The 13,793-nt window shown below is 50.0% G+C and overlaps 1 protein-coding gene across 1 annotated transcript in view; it reads left to right on the top strand.

The window, feature by feature from the left end:
• The window catches only part of LOC104625425 (receptor-type tyrosine-protein phosphatase alpha-like), a gene marked incomplete at its 3' end in the record, with an annotated part of 28,660 nt that extends 15,107 nt beyond the window's left edge, over positions 1–13,553 (top strand). Inside the window, exons 5-14 of the mRNA XM_010293045.1 lie at positions 2,075–2,159; positions 3,503–3,576; positions 6,263–6,399; positions 7,945–8,035; positions 8,512–8,588; positions 9,722–9,758; positions 11,031–11,128; positions 11,274–11,393; positions 12,330–12,496; positions 13,418–13,553. Of these exons, the coding sequence (XP_010291347.1) occupies positions 2,075–2,159; positions 3,503–3,576; positions 6,263–6,399; positions 7,945–8,035; positions 8,512–8,588; positions 9,722–9,758; positions 11,031–11,128; positions 11,274–11,393; positions 12,330–12,496; positions 13,418–13,553 (1,022 nt within the window). The remainder of the gene's footprint in view (positions 1–2,074; positions 2,160–3,502; positions 3,577–6,262; positions 6,400–7,944; positions 8,036–8,511; positions 8,589–9,721; positions 9,759–11,030; positions 11,129–11,273; positions 11,394–12,329; positions 12,497–13,417) is intronic.
• Positions 13,554–13,793: the final 240 nt, after the last annotated feature.

Here is a 13,793-nt window from a genome sequence, read left to right on the forward strand (position 1 = left end):
GCTGCGCCGTGCTGGGTGCCTCGCCCCCCGCCGGGGAAAAGCTCTAACTCATCCAGCCAGATGTGTCAAAAGAACGGCTGCAAAAAAAAAAACCCCAAACAACCCCCTGGGCTCCCTGCATCCTGCTGCCAGAGGCACGCCCGCCGAAATCCCTGCCCGTAAATCACGTCTCCTGCCAACCGGCGCCGCCGCAGCGGCCCCTGCCTGGCTCAGCACCGGTTAGGCTGGGCTTAGCTCCGTCCAACGCCGGAGAAACGGCCCAACGACGCGTAGTGGGGGCATAGCGCCGCGGGCTTTGGCGAAGCAGCTCACCTTCCTCTCCTGCAGCCGGGAGGGCGGCGGTGGTTACAGCTGGAGGTCTCAACGAGAAGCACGTTAGAGGAGAGGCAGGGGCTGGCTGTGGTCGGGCTAAGAGGCTCCGTGGTTGCTTTGCCTTCCTGGGCTTGCATTTGGAAAGCCTCGTGGTGGGTAATGCTAAGGCTCAAGCAGCTACCAAGCGTGCAGGGGTAGAAATGCCTCCCAATAAATTCCTTGGCTTCTTGCTGCTGGGCTGGGGGAGACGCTGACACACGAGGACGGTAGATGGAAAGAAGAGAGACGTGCAAGGCTGGGAGGATTTCGTGTTTTTATTTGCCATACCAGGTCATTGCCTTCAAATCATTACACAAAACTCCTATCCGCTGGTTGGAATAACATTTCTAGACCTCACAACCACAGAGGAACAAATGCAGAAATATAACACCTTGGTAGCTCAGTAGTCAAAGATGGACAAAATAAATCCCACCTAAGAAAATCTGCTGGCTCAGCTTGCTGAGACATGGAGCAGGAATCTGCCCGAGCAGGGAAATGGATGCACAGAAGGTGGAAAGGGGGGTCATGCCCTGCAGTCTCGCGGGGCCAAGGCATGTAGACACAGTGCGGTGGCCCATACAGATTGAGCAAGCTGATGGAAAATGAAAATGGCCCCAGCCGGCGTCGCTGGCATCCACATTTATCTGAAAAAATGCCCTTCAGGGCCACTTTCCTATCTGGTTAGCACCGCTTGGCTTCCAACCCCATCTGGGTAATTTGCTTGCGCCGACCACTGTTTCACTGACCTCTAGGCCAAGTTACAAATAGCTTATTTTTTAAAAAAATCTGTTGTGGGTCCCAGAGGATGGGAACGTTTCAGATGTGCCTAATCTAAGTGTGTTTGCAAGGGAATTGTGCGGTGCCTGCCCTTGAGAAGTGTCTGTGAGGGAGCAAACAACGAAGCAAGCCAAATTAGTTCATACTTGGTGGCTTTGCGGTGCAGAGCATGCACGATGGGTTGTCTAACCCTCCTCTCTAAACTCAGTATTTCCAGGGAGGAAAGAAATCCCAGCAGGAGCCACCTCTTTGTGATGAGCCAGGCAGATGATAAGTAGCCCAGTAGCCCTGAGCCTCTCCAGCAAACCTCAGCCTAAAAGTGTTCAGGTGAAGCATGAAGCATTGCCCTCTTGTCCTATTTGACAAGGAACCAGAAGCAAAATCGTGACAATCCTACAAATGGGAGTTATCTGTGGGATCTTACAAAGGCCACAGTTTTCACCTGTTTTAATATAAGGTTCCTTATCATACTGTACCAAACTCATCGACCTGTTCAGAAACTTCTTCAGGCAGAAGACTTTGCAGGTCCCCAGGTGATAGAGCAAACTTCTACTGGTGGGCCACCATGGGCACGTTGTTCAGAAGAAACCCCTAAAATAGCCCACTCACAGGTTTCTCAATCGTTATTTTCATCTCCAAGGTCACAATTTCACAACTCTTAGAGAAGACTGAGGTGCTTTGAATAGTGGTTACAGGTTTTAATCTATCTGAGATACCTGGTGCTCGCTCAGCTTGTGTGTCTGTCTTCACCGTCAGACTGGACAAATGTAACCTTACTCAATACATGATGATGATGATGATGATGATTATCATCATCATCATTATTATTATTATTATTATTATTATTATTTTGCAAGGAGAATTGCAGAGCTCTGCCCCGTTAAATGGTGGCGCTGGATGTTTTTTGACAGCTGTTGATAACCGCATCTTTCTTTTTCTATTGCAGATGAGACTCCAATTATAGCTGTGATGGTGGCCCTGTCTTCCCTTCTAGTCATAGTATTTATTATTATTGTGCTGTACATGTTAAGGTAAGAAGTACTTTAATGGTGACTTCCCTTATTTGACAGAAATTCATTACTGAATGAACAGGAATAAGCCTTTTGTGCTGTTTCCTAAGCTAAAGGCTGACACAGCCAGTGGTTTAAAAAGAAACATGTAAGGAGAATGAAAATGATGATTTGGGTTATCTAGTAAGTGATGCTTATTCCTGTCTCTATAAAGCTGATCCTCCTGTGGGTAATGCCTGTTCTGCTACTGAAAATGTCCTATAGGACATTTAGTAGGATAGATTAAACTGAAGTCCTATCAGTGCAGTTAAAAAGCCCTGTCACTGTGGGTGAGGTTTCCTTGCAAGGCTAAGGGTCTCGGATTGAGTAATCCAGGGAAGCCGAACCCTGAGCCAGAAGTCCTTTGTGTGTCTAACAGGGTGTGTTATTCCTTGATTCCCACATTGATACCAAACATGATCCAACAACCAGAGCCAAGCTCTGCCTTGGGTACCAAAGCCGTACGTCGTGCCTGTGCATCTTCCGCTGCAAGGTGGCATACGACTGGAGCTTGTTAGGAGCGTTGGGTGATGCTGTAGCTGGAACTATGGCATAGCAAAGCCTTCTTAGATCCATTTTTTAAAAATCCAAGCATCTGAGCTGCTCAAAATGTAGCATTCCCAGCTCCTCAGTGCATATCTGCTCCATTAGAAGAGGGTGTTTAATCACCTGCATTTTTATTTACTCAATATTTTGGTAATTAAATAAATAAGAAAAAAAGAAAAAAGAAAAAGCTGTTTCCTTAGTGGTGGAAAAATTCCCTTGGTCCCTTGGCTCCGGGCCTGTCCACGCAGCAGTGAACCTGATGAGAGTTTTGCCTCGGGAGTTCAGCAGCAGCAGTTTGAGTCCTCCTCACCTGGCTTGCAGCCCTTAAAAAAAGGGTTTCTGTCTGCTGCCGCCTGCCCAGTGATTCAGCAAAACCCTTAACTTCAGGCAAACGGAGCGTAAGCATCTGCTTCAAGTTAAAAGCACATGGAGAAGGGCTTTGCTGCAGGATGGATCACCCTGGGGTTTATGCGCTTTGGTGAATCAGCTGGTGGAGCAGGAACTCCTTGGTGTGTCCTCCATAAAAAGCAGCCTTAAAGGTTCTCCTTCTGGCTTTCACCTGGCTCTGGTCTCCTGCAGCCTTTCCAGATGTGGTCAGTTAGAAGTTATGCCCGTAGGCAGGATTTTAGAGGTCCTATAACCTCTTGGACCCACCAGCTAGTTCATCAAGCCATAAGAAAGTGAGGAAAGCCCTTCGTGGCTGCACCTCTCATCCAGAAGTTAACCTGGGCTTTTTGGTGGGTATCTACTGATGTTCTCCATTCCTTTGTCTTTGGTAGGTTCAAGAAATACAAGCAAGCAGGGAGTCACTCCAACTCCTTTCGCTTGTCCAATGGCCGGACGGATGATGCAGGTGAGGCCCACATCGGTGCGACACGGGGACCAAAAATGCATCTCACAGAAGCAGTAAGCTCTGTTCAGATCAAAACGGATCAATGCAAACGTTCTTCGGAGTAACAATGGAATATTTCAGGGTTGGTTTTTTCCACCGCTTGGAACTAGCCAAAGTTAGCTAGTGAAATAACTATCAATTCTTCTAAAAATCATAAAAATTCCAAAAATGTCATAACACCCTTGAAGTGGCAAAAGCAGGTTTAGTTTGTGCCCTCCAGGGCAGCTCTCTGGGCAGCACAGAACTGCCTGGGTTGGTCTGCTGGCCAGGCAGTGCCTTTCCCCTTCCACTACAGCAGTAAGACACATGCAACTTGTTGGGCCTGTGGTCAACGTCATACCCAGTGGCCTCTTTTATACACCAGAATAAATATAAATGCGCCAGAATAATATAAATATGATATGTCAGAACATAAACCTCTGTAAAAGTCCAGGAAAGCCTGTGGATGCGGTACTGTAGAAGTCTGAGCGCAGTGCAATGACGGTGCCTGAGGGCTTGGTGGGCTGGATGCCACAGCTTTGTTCTCCCACCTCATATTTTTGTGGAAAAGTATTTTTTCATCAATGTTTTTATTTGTTTCTTGTTCTGAACGTTCTCTGTTTTTCATGATTTTGGCAAGCTCTTACAGAATGAAAATTTATTTCCCAACTTTCATTCCAGCGACAAAATGTTTGCCCTCAAGTGGTTAATATTAGAATGTGCAATCACTTCCAACACTGAACTACTCACGTTCCTCTTCAATTTTCACAATAAGTCTTTGACTGAAATAAGCACCTTTTTTGAAAATACACATCTTTGGGGAATAATTAAATATCCTTCTACCCTTTCAAGTTAGAATGATGGCTGATTAAAACTCTTGTGCAAATCTTCATGCAACTGTAGGCACTGAACTAACATTTCTGAGAGAAAGAGGGAATACATTGTTTTTTCTCCATAAAAACCTTTTTAGATGTCTAAAAGATGCATAGGTACAATTTTAAAGTCTTGTGCAAGCCTGCTGTAACGTGTAAACTCTTCTGTCCATGAGCTTGCCTCATTTTCTGGCTTTGAGCCAGGGCTGCCCATTGAGGATCTGAAGTTGGACATCTCTGTCCGTATGTAGGCACTGAAGTAACAGCTGAAGAGGCGCCAGCACCTCTTAGACTCGGTTCAGATCCTTTTTCTGAGCTCTCTCCACATAAACCAAACACCTTCGGAGCGAGCGCTAACTTAAAATCAGCACCTTTTTTTTTACGTTGGCAGCTAAGACCTTCCCTACCCAAGTTTTACATTGCTGTAAGCGAAGCTGTGAACTTCATAAACTGTTGGTTGTGTTGGTATAACCCTTGCGTGGCCTTCGTGGCTTCGCTGAGGAACCACAAGTAACAGCTACCTTTGTTGTGTCCACCTGGGAGTTATGTCACAGTGATGGTGACAAAAATTCCATGTGAGTGAGAGTAAAGCCTGAATTCAAAGCGAGGGGGTCTTCATCCCCCAATATTGATGACACAGAATCACAGAATCATTCAGGTTGGAAAAGACCCTTAGACCTTTAAGATGATCGAGTCCAACTGTTAACCCAGCACTGCCAAGTTCACCACTACACCATGTCCCTAAGTGCCACATCTACGTATCTTTTAACTACCTCCAGGGATGGTGACTCCACTGCTGCCCTGGGCAGCCTGTTCCAAGGCTTGACAATCCTTCTAGTGAAGAAATTTTTCCTAATATCCAATGTAAACCTCCCCTGGTGCAACTTGAGGCCATTTCCTCTCGTCCTATCGCTGGTTACTTGGGAGAAGAGACTAACACCCACCTCACCACAACCCCCTTTCAGGTAGCTGTAGAGAGCGATGAGGGCTCCCCTCAGCCTCCTCTTCTCCAGACTGAACACCCCCAGCTCCCTCAGCCGCTCCCCATCAGACTTGTGCTCCAGACCCCTCCCCAGCTCCGTTGCCCTTCTCTGGACACGCTCCAGCACCTCAACGTCCTTCTTGGCGTGAGGGGCCCAACACTGCACACAGGATTCGAGGTGCGGCCTCACCAGTGCCCAGTCCAGGGGCACGATCCCTGCCCTGCTCCTGCTGGCCACACTAGTGCTGATACAGGCCAGGACGCTGTTGGCCTTCTTGGCCACCTGGGCACACTGCTGGCTCATGTTCAGCCGGCTGTCAACCAGCACCCCCAGGTCCTTTTCCGCCGGGCTGCTCTCCAGCCACTCCTCCCCAAGCCTGGAGCGTTGTGTGGGGCTGTTAGACATGGTTCTCATTGCCCTATCCTGCCTCTACGACAGCGTAGTGCTCAACCACAGGGTGCTGGAAGAGTTTTGTGTTACTGTAGCAACGCCAAAATCTTGTGCACTGTCCGTAGGAAGAACAAAAGGCCAGGAAGTGCTCAAGGCCAGGTTGGACAGGGCTTTGAGGAACCAGATCTAGTGGAAGAGGTCCCTGCCCAGGGAAGGGAGGTTGGAACTAGATGATCTTTAAGCTCTCTTCCAACCTAAACCATTCTATGATTCTGTGAAAATACGGGACAGTGAGGATACGAGGTGGCCCTAAAAGTGGACAGCCCAGGGCATGTGAGGTCCCTGTGGCCACGCAGGCATGGACAAGTGATGGGCATGGGGAGCGGCTGGGTGGGCACCTCTGATGCATGGGTGTCGTTGCAGAGCCTCAGAGCATGCCGCTGCTCGCCCGCTCCCCCAGCACCAACCGTAAATACCCGCCTCTGCCCGTCGATAAGCTGGAAGAGGAGATCAACCGCCGGATGGCAGATGACAACAAGCTCTTTCGGGAGGAGTTCAACGTGAGTGCCTTTGCTTCTTGCCCTTAAATCCTGCAGGCTGCTTTCGGAGTTAGGCTAACGACGCACAGCAGGAAAAAATCTGGTCGCACTTCGTAGAGCGGCGACAAAATGGCTGGGGGATCAGAGAGGAGCCGTAGTGTGCCATGGTACCCAGCCTGGGGACAGCACGTCAACCCAGGGGCAGCTGAGTTTATAATAAAGGGGCCGGTACTGGATGCCGTGCTTCAGAAGAGCTTATCTGGGAGCTTCACGGAGGGAATGATGGTGTGCGTGTGATTGTCTTAAACCCACAAACAGCCAAAACAAGAGCTCTGACAGAGAAATAGAAAATACCCTAATCAGCTGTTAACCCTGAAACAGAATGATGGCAGTTTATAGGATAGCAGTTGACCTTCAGCAGTGAGTAATAATTCTGGTATTATGCTTATCCCATGATGCCAGAGCATCTCTTCTGAGATGACTACAACCTCTTCCTGATGTTGCTGAGCTCTGCATCTTCTGGTGATGATAAACCTGTTTCACCTTGGCAATACAAAAATAGGCATTGCAGTGATGAGGTAGGGGACGACATTAAATAACTGGCTGGAGTATCCCAGCATGTAACGTAGGAGCTGCTGGACTACCCGGACTCTCTGTCAGCCTAATTAACGAAAGAAAACCCACTATTGATCTGGTTGTCCGCATTGCAAATACATTAAGCCTTGGGTCCCAGGCGCAATATGGCAATATGAGGATGATGAGAAGATAAATAAAAAGCCACTCGACTTTCTCCAGCTGTTGCACAACTTGATACCCTTCCTGGCCGTGCTGCGATGAAACTAAGTAAGCGCAATGAATACCCAGGGAGGGAGATCTTTCGGGTTATAAATACTCGATTGCCCTGGAGACTTCCGTTGCCGAAACACGTCTGGAGGAAGGGATGGTGAATACCTCCGGTATGTTCTCATCCTCTTCGCTGTTCAAAGAGGATGTGGAATAGCAGTGCTGGGGAAGCACCTCCTCTGCTCAAGCATGAAACCTGGCTGCTGTGACCACAACGGGATCACCTGTGACCCCAGCACCCCCCAACCCAAAGGTCCCCAGCACTGCTGGATGAAGAATAGTCCCTATATGGGTGCTCCTTCCCATCACTGGGTGTGCTCGGGCGATGGGGGCTTTAATCAGGTCACCATTAGCATCACTATTAACGGAGGAAATCTCAGCAGGAGCCTCCGTGAGCAGAAATGAGCTCCTTGATCGCTGGGCTGGTGGATTTGGTGTCGGAGCCTTTGCTGCCACCTCGTGTTCATGTGTCCTGAGATTCCAGATACCACTTTTCAGAAGGGATTTGCACTCTCTGGTCCGGCCCAGGCTGTTTAAATGGTCACCCTGAGTTCTGTGTGGAGGAGGAGCTGGTGCTGGGGTGGAGGTGAGGGGTGTGGGTGGTGGGAACATGTCCGAAGGGACAGGATGCTCGGATGTGGCGTGCGCCGACACACCAGTTGTGTTGTGGTTACTGCTGATAAATAAGAACATCATGGAAAACACCCTTTTTTGCCATCGCAGGCTCTCCCAGCGTGTCCCATACAGGCCACGTGCGAAGCTGCTTCCAAGGAGGAGAATAAGGAGAAGAACAGATACGTGAACATTTTGCCCTGTAGGTATCAGAGCTGCTTGGGTGGGGCACGGCCAGCACTGCTGTCGGGGCTCCCTGTTCCTGTTTTTGGGATGGGCAAGGACATGGTCGAGGTCATTTCACCTCCCAGGAGCGTGGCTGCATCTGCTTTAGCTTTAGATACCTATGAGGAGCATCCGTCAGTGGCCAGGAGGACCATGGAAAGTGAAACGGCTGGGAAATGCCGAAATGGCCAGCTCTTGCCGAGTGGCGTGGGGTGGTGGGCTAGCTCGGGGGCTTCCTCAAATGTGCACGCTCTTCAGAAGAAAAGCTTCCTTGGGCGAGGTCTAGCACCTCTCCAGGCTTAAGCAAGAAGAATTAGGGGGCATAAAGGTGTTTGTGTGTGCAGGGGAGCCAGCAAGCCCAGGCTCCGCTCCAGCGCCCGGCTTTCTCCCTCTGCCAGATTTCAGCTATGTGGAGGGGTTTGTTTTTAATGCAGAGTTTTAATTTTCCTCCAGATGATCATTCCAGGGTTCACCTGACTCCTGTCGAGGGAGTTCCTGACTCCGACTACATCAATGCCTCCTTCATTAATGTGAGTTTTGTGATTTGAAGGGCAGATCCCCACCAGCGACACCCCAGCCGGCGGTGCCTGGTCCTACCAGGAGCGTGGGGCCTTTATGGGGTGTGACTTGTGCCTGGGAGAGGGTGGTTAAGAGACTATCTATCTTCTGCGTTAACATCTCCCCAGCTCCTCTGAAGCAATAAATTACACTGGGTTTTGATCTCATAACCTTTGTGTGGCCGTGGTAGAGCTCACCATGCTTCGCTCCGCACCTTGAGCCCAGACGAGCATGGCTGGAGTAAGAGGCTGAGAGCTGGAACTCAAATTCTAGCGGTAGCTCTGCCCTTGCTCAGCTGCATTGCCATAGTCCCATCTCTTCCCACCTCTCTTTCCCCACTTCTGAAATAATGAGAACCACTTGTACTCCTCAGGGTGCTGCAAGGGCGAGCCAGCTGGTTTGGAAGGGGTTTGGGAACCATTACCTGCAGGAATTGGGAATTGCTGATTAATGGCTGATGAATGGTGTGGCTGGTTAATCATTGGTACTTCCCAGCTTGCAAGGCTGGATGTGGGAAGGGGATGAAAAAGAAATTGAGGAACCTAGCTAAAATAGAAGCAGCATTGCCCTCCTCTGCTCCTAGGAGGAGATGGGTCCTATATGGTTATCACCATATAGCTCAAATAAGTTGAAAGGGTAATGTGAGGAAGTAGACTTTGAGAGAGATGGAGGCTCATGAAGAAAAACAAGACCTAAAAGAGCTTTCTCCTTTCTTCACCCATAAATAAATATCTATTAGGAAATACACAGAATCAATCCCCATGAGTTCAACAGCCCCATCTCCCAAAAATTAATGCTGATTTTCACGTAACGCTCTGGATGCAGGGTCTGATCCCAGCAGAAGGGCTGTTGGATACCACTTTGTTAGTGCTTTGTGCCAACAAGTGGGGTCGTTCCTGCATTATGTGAGTGTGGGGTGTGTTGCTGTGGGGCAAGGGCCTTTTGCACAGGCATTTTCCATCATTTCTGCCCTGCTGTTGGAGCTGTTTCTCCCCTCGGAGAGGGGTATGTCTCTGTTTATTAACGATGTAGCTGCACTTCATGACTCTTGTGTTAGAAAGCTACAGGTCTTTCATTTGTCTTCTTTTTCTCCTTTTCTCTGTAGGGGTACCAAGAGAAAAACAAGTTCATTGCTGCACAAGGTAAATGCTCTGTTATTCCTCTAGCTCTGTCTGGTGGCAGTCGGGCTGGGGTCCTTCTGCTCTGCAGAGCTGTGCCAGTCTAACCACAGCACGGTGCCTTGCAGAGCTCCCCTGGTCAAAAGGAAGCTTGGCTGCTCCACAGTTTGTTCCCAAAATGGTTTTCCTGATCAAAGATCAGTGCTGGATGTGTTGGGGGAGGAAGAGAAGCTTTACCTGTGCAATACTGATTGCTGGAGGATGTCAAAGTGTTTCTGCCCTGAGCCTTGTCCTTCCACCCTGGCCCACAGCTGCAGGTGGTCATGATATCTGGAAATATTGCCAGTGAGCTGCTTAATTAAATTCCCCAAATCTGTAGTTACGGGGAGCACCATGTTGACCTGGTTTGATTTCTGCTCCTTTTTAAACCTCAGCAGACAACAACATAGGCTTGCGCCCTTGGAGAGAAATTTCACTGTGGTCTTCAGAAGGTAGACAGGACTATTTAGCTACCGAGAACTACAAGCATCACGAATCTTCCCAAGCTCAATTGCCCACGCGAGTGTGTCACTGTCCATAGCCCTCTGGCTCGCTTGCTTTCCTTGGACTGGTCCAAACACGTCCCTAAAACCAAGATGCTCACTCACAGAGGGGTTGCTGTCAGCAAAAGGGGATTACCTGCCATGGGAGGTGTTTCGCATTTCCACTCTTGGCTTGCAAGTGGTTTAGGGCATCTCCTGTCAGTTTGCCTGGCTCTTGCCAGAGAAAGAAGGCTAGATCGGGTCCGTCAGTGCTACCAGGCTGGGGTAGAGCTTTGGCTCTGATATTCTCTTGGCTCGCCTTTAGCCTCAGGCTTGGCAAGGGAGGTCTAGGTTGAGTTAGCTCCTTGTCTGGCAGGCAGCAGGTAACTATTCTTGTGCCACATTGAAATGGGATCCTTTGGTTAAAGCCCAAGGCTCCAGGGTAGGACTTCTGTGGACTGTTTGAAGTGGCCACAATTTCCCTTGGGTGACTTTGGGCAAGTCGTTTCCGTGCTCCGTTTGTCTGATTTCCCCTTCTTGGGCTAAAAATGGAATTCCTGATCATAAAACATATCCAAAAAGCCCAGCTAGTTTGTAACAGGATTGTTCCTTGGGTTAGACAACGTGCCCAGACACCAAAGCACCTCCTGTGCTGACATCTGTTGGCAAAACATGTGTTGCATCATCCACGATGTGTGACTTCACACGATGGGTTTCGGTCCCAGCACTTGAGGGGTTGATCCCAAAGCAACATTTCTTTTTACCTTCCCCATAGGACCAAAGGAAGAAACCGTGAATGATTTTTGGAGGATGATTTGGGAGCAAAACACCGCAACAATTGTCATGGTGACCAACCTGAAAGAGAGGAAGGAGGTGGGTGCCAGAAGGCTTGATGGGCTGCTATCTAACCCAACTTCATCTGAATCTGGCACATCTCATGCCCACGGGCACGTCTTGCAGCCAGTCCCAGGCTTGCGAGGGACCAGAGCTCACCTGTGCCCGTTTTGTCTCCCCACAGTGTAAGTGTGCTCAGTACTGGCCGGATCAGGGCTGCTGGACGTACGGGAACATCCGAGTGTCCGTGGAGGACGTGACTGTCCTGGTGGATTACACCGTGCGGAAGTTCTGCATCCAGCAGGTGCTGGGGCTCGCATCTCCCATCCCATCCCTCCCCTCTCCATGCTGGGCATCCAACAGGCACTGGCATGCTCCTTGAGTCCTCCGAGGCGCTGTGAGAGCAGAGTTGGGATGAAATGACCCTGGCATCCATTTTCAATTAAACACCTGGGAGCCTGTTCCCAGCAGGTAACCAGCACGGCTGTACTGGGAGCAGGGAAGCTGATGGATGCCAAGGCTGAAATTCAGTCCTGTAATACTCCAGTACTTGCTGTTACCGGTATCGGTTCCTGCTGTCACCCACAGATACTTAATGCCTGCATATAATCACATTTATCCCATGAGCCGAGACAAAATCCAGCGCCGTATGCATTGGTTTTGATAGCTTTCCCATCTGTAGCTACGTTTTCTCATCCTCCAAGGAGGCTCTGGATGCTTTAGTCACTCTGCTTGTTTTCCTGCTGCTCTCAGAGGCAGGCAAGGAAGAGCTGGCAGTTGAAAAGCTGTCTGGACCCTGAGCAGGGTTCTCCTGAGCCTCACCCTTCACTCCAGTGGCCTGGACGTAGGTGATTTCCTCCCCTGCCTTCAACTGAGGATGCTGTGGGCAGAGGTGTGGGAAAGGATGGAGCAGCAGCTTCTGTTTGAGCCCACTGGGAATGAAATACGGCAGCTTCTGCCAGGTTGGGGGCAGACGAGGTTGGAGCCACAGCCGAGGCCAGGCTGGCATCTCTCACCCCTAGGATGCGGGATGTGATGCTGGGCGATGAAATTGTCATGCTTTTAGAGACTAATTTGTCCCCGAAGCCTGAGTCTGTGCCCTTTCAGCTTATGGATGCTACTGCTTCTTAAGCCCCTCAGCTCAATCTTGGGGCTGTAGCTCCCTTTCTGCCCTTGCTTTTGGGGAAAGAAGGGAAATCTGAGTATTTATCATTAACCTGCATACGCTTTTCCCCTTCAGGTCGGCGACGTCACAAACAAGAAGCCTCAGCGCCTGGTGACTCAGTTCCACTTCACCAGCTGGCCCGACTTCGGGGTCCCCTTCACCCCCATCGGGATGCTGAAGTTTCTGAAGAAGGTGAAGACGTGTAATCCCCAATACGCAGGAGCAATAGTTGTGCACTGCAGGTACGTCCTGGTCATGGCTGACCTCTGCCTCTCCTGGATCACTTGGAAAGTGTCTCCTATTTAATACTAAAAGGATTTTTTTTTTCAGTCAGGCTTTTTTTATTACTTTTATTTAAGTTTCCCATGTTAAATGGGAATGTTCCATGTGGGGACATTCAAAAAAATGCATCTGAATTGAAGGAACTTCTTGGAATCAGCGATGTGATGGTGTTACAACTCATGTTGAGTGGTCTTCGTTTGGGTTAGCTGGATGCCGGGTGAGCCAAGCTTAACACTGGGCATCAGTGGCATCCCCCTTGGCTCTCCACTGCCCTGGACGTGAGAGGGCAAGATCCCTTGTTGCGGGAAGGCAGTACTCAGCTGACGGCGTGCCTGGGAGCGGGCACCATGGTGTTTGACCTCACGTGGAGTGGTTTCAGGCACAGCAGCAAGCCTGGGGGAGCCACGGGAGGCTGTCCACGTTTCAGTAAGGGAAGGCAGCTGACAAAAGAGCTTTCCATAGCATCTGCTGGCCTTCTCTTTCTTCTTCTCCATAATTGTTGAGTTACCAGCACAGAAACAAGGCTTCCCCTGGGCTCACCTTCATGTGATGGAGGTTGGCTGGAAGGAGCAGCAGGCAGCTGGTAGGAACAGGCAGCCCGTAAGGACTCTGGAAGCCGTAGCTGGCTTAGGCTTTGCTTTGGCTCACCCTGCTCTGTGCCTTCATGCACTCCAGTCATGGCAGTTGCTGGAGATGCTGTGTGCATCTCTCTGCAAAACCCAGGCGACACTGAACACCAGGCTGAGGACCTCTCTCAGCTCCAAAACAGATGTTGCTATTTGCTCGCTGCTGAAAAGCGTGTGGCTCGCTCCCGACTGCTCTGCCAGGGACCCCAACGCCAACACTGCTGTACTGACCACTTGTCCCCTCTGCTCTTTCAGCGCCGGGGTAGGACGCACGGGCACTTTTATCGTCATCGATGCCATGCTGGACATGATGCACGCGGAGAGGAAGGTGGACGTTTACGGCTTCGTGAGCCGGATCCGGGCTCAGCGCTGCCAGATGGTACAGACAGATGTAAGTGAGCTGCTGCGGTTCCTTTTGGCTTTTGCTCGCTGGAGTTAGATTTCCATCATGCAGTAGGTCCCAGCCAGCAGCAAAGCCTACGTGAGGGTTGAGTATCATCCCTCATTTTGGAAGGATGCTGCACCAAGTGAGCCTTTCGCTGGGTCCTGCTCTTTTTAATCCCCTTCATGGAACCATAGATCTGGAGCCCTCAGCACAATAAAGACGTGGACCTCTTGGAGCAGGTCCAGA

The sequence above is a fragment of the Phaethon lepturus genome, unplaced genomic scaffold (genome assembly GCF_000687285.1).
Source record: "Phaethon lepturus isolate BGI_N335 unplaced genomic scaffold, ASM68728v1 scaffold6848, whole genome shotgun sequence".
NCBI lineage: Eukaryota > Metazoa > Chordata > Aves > Phaethontiformes > Phaethontidae > Phaethon > Phaethon lepturus.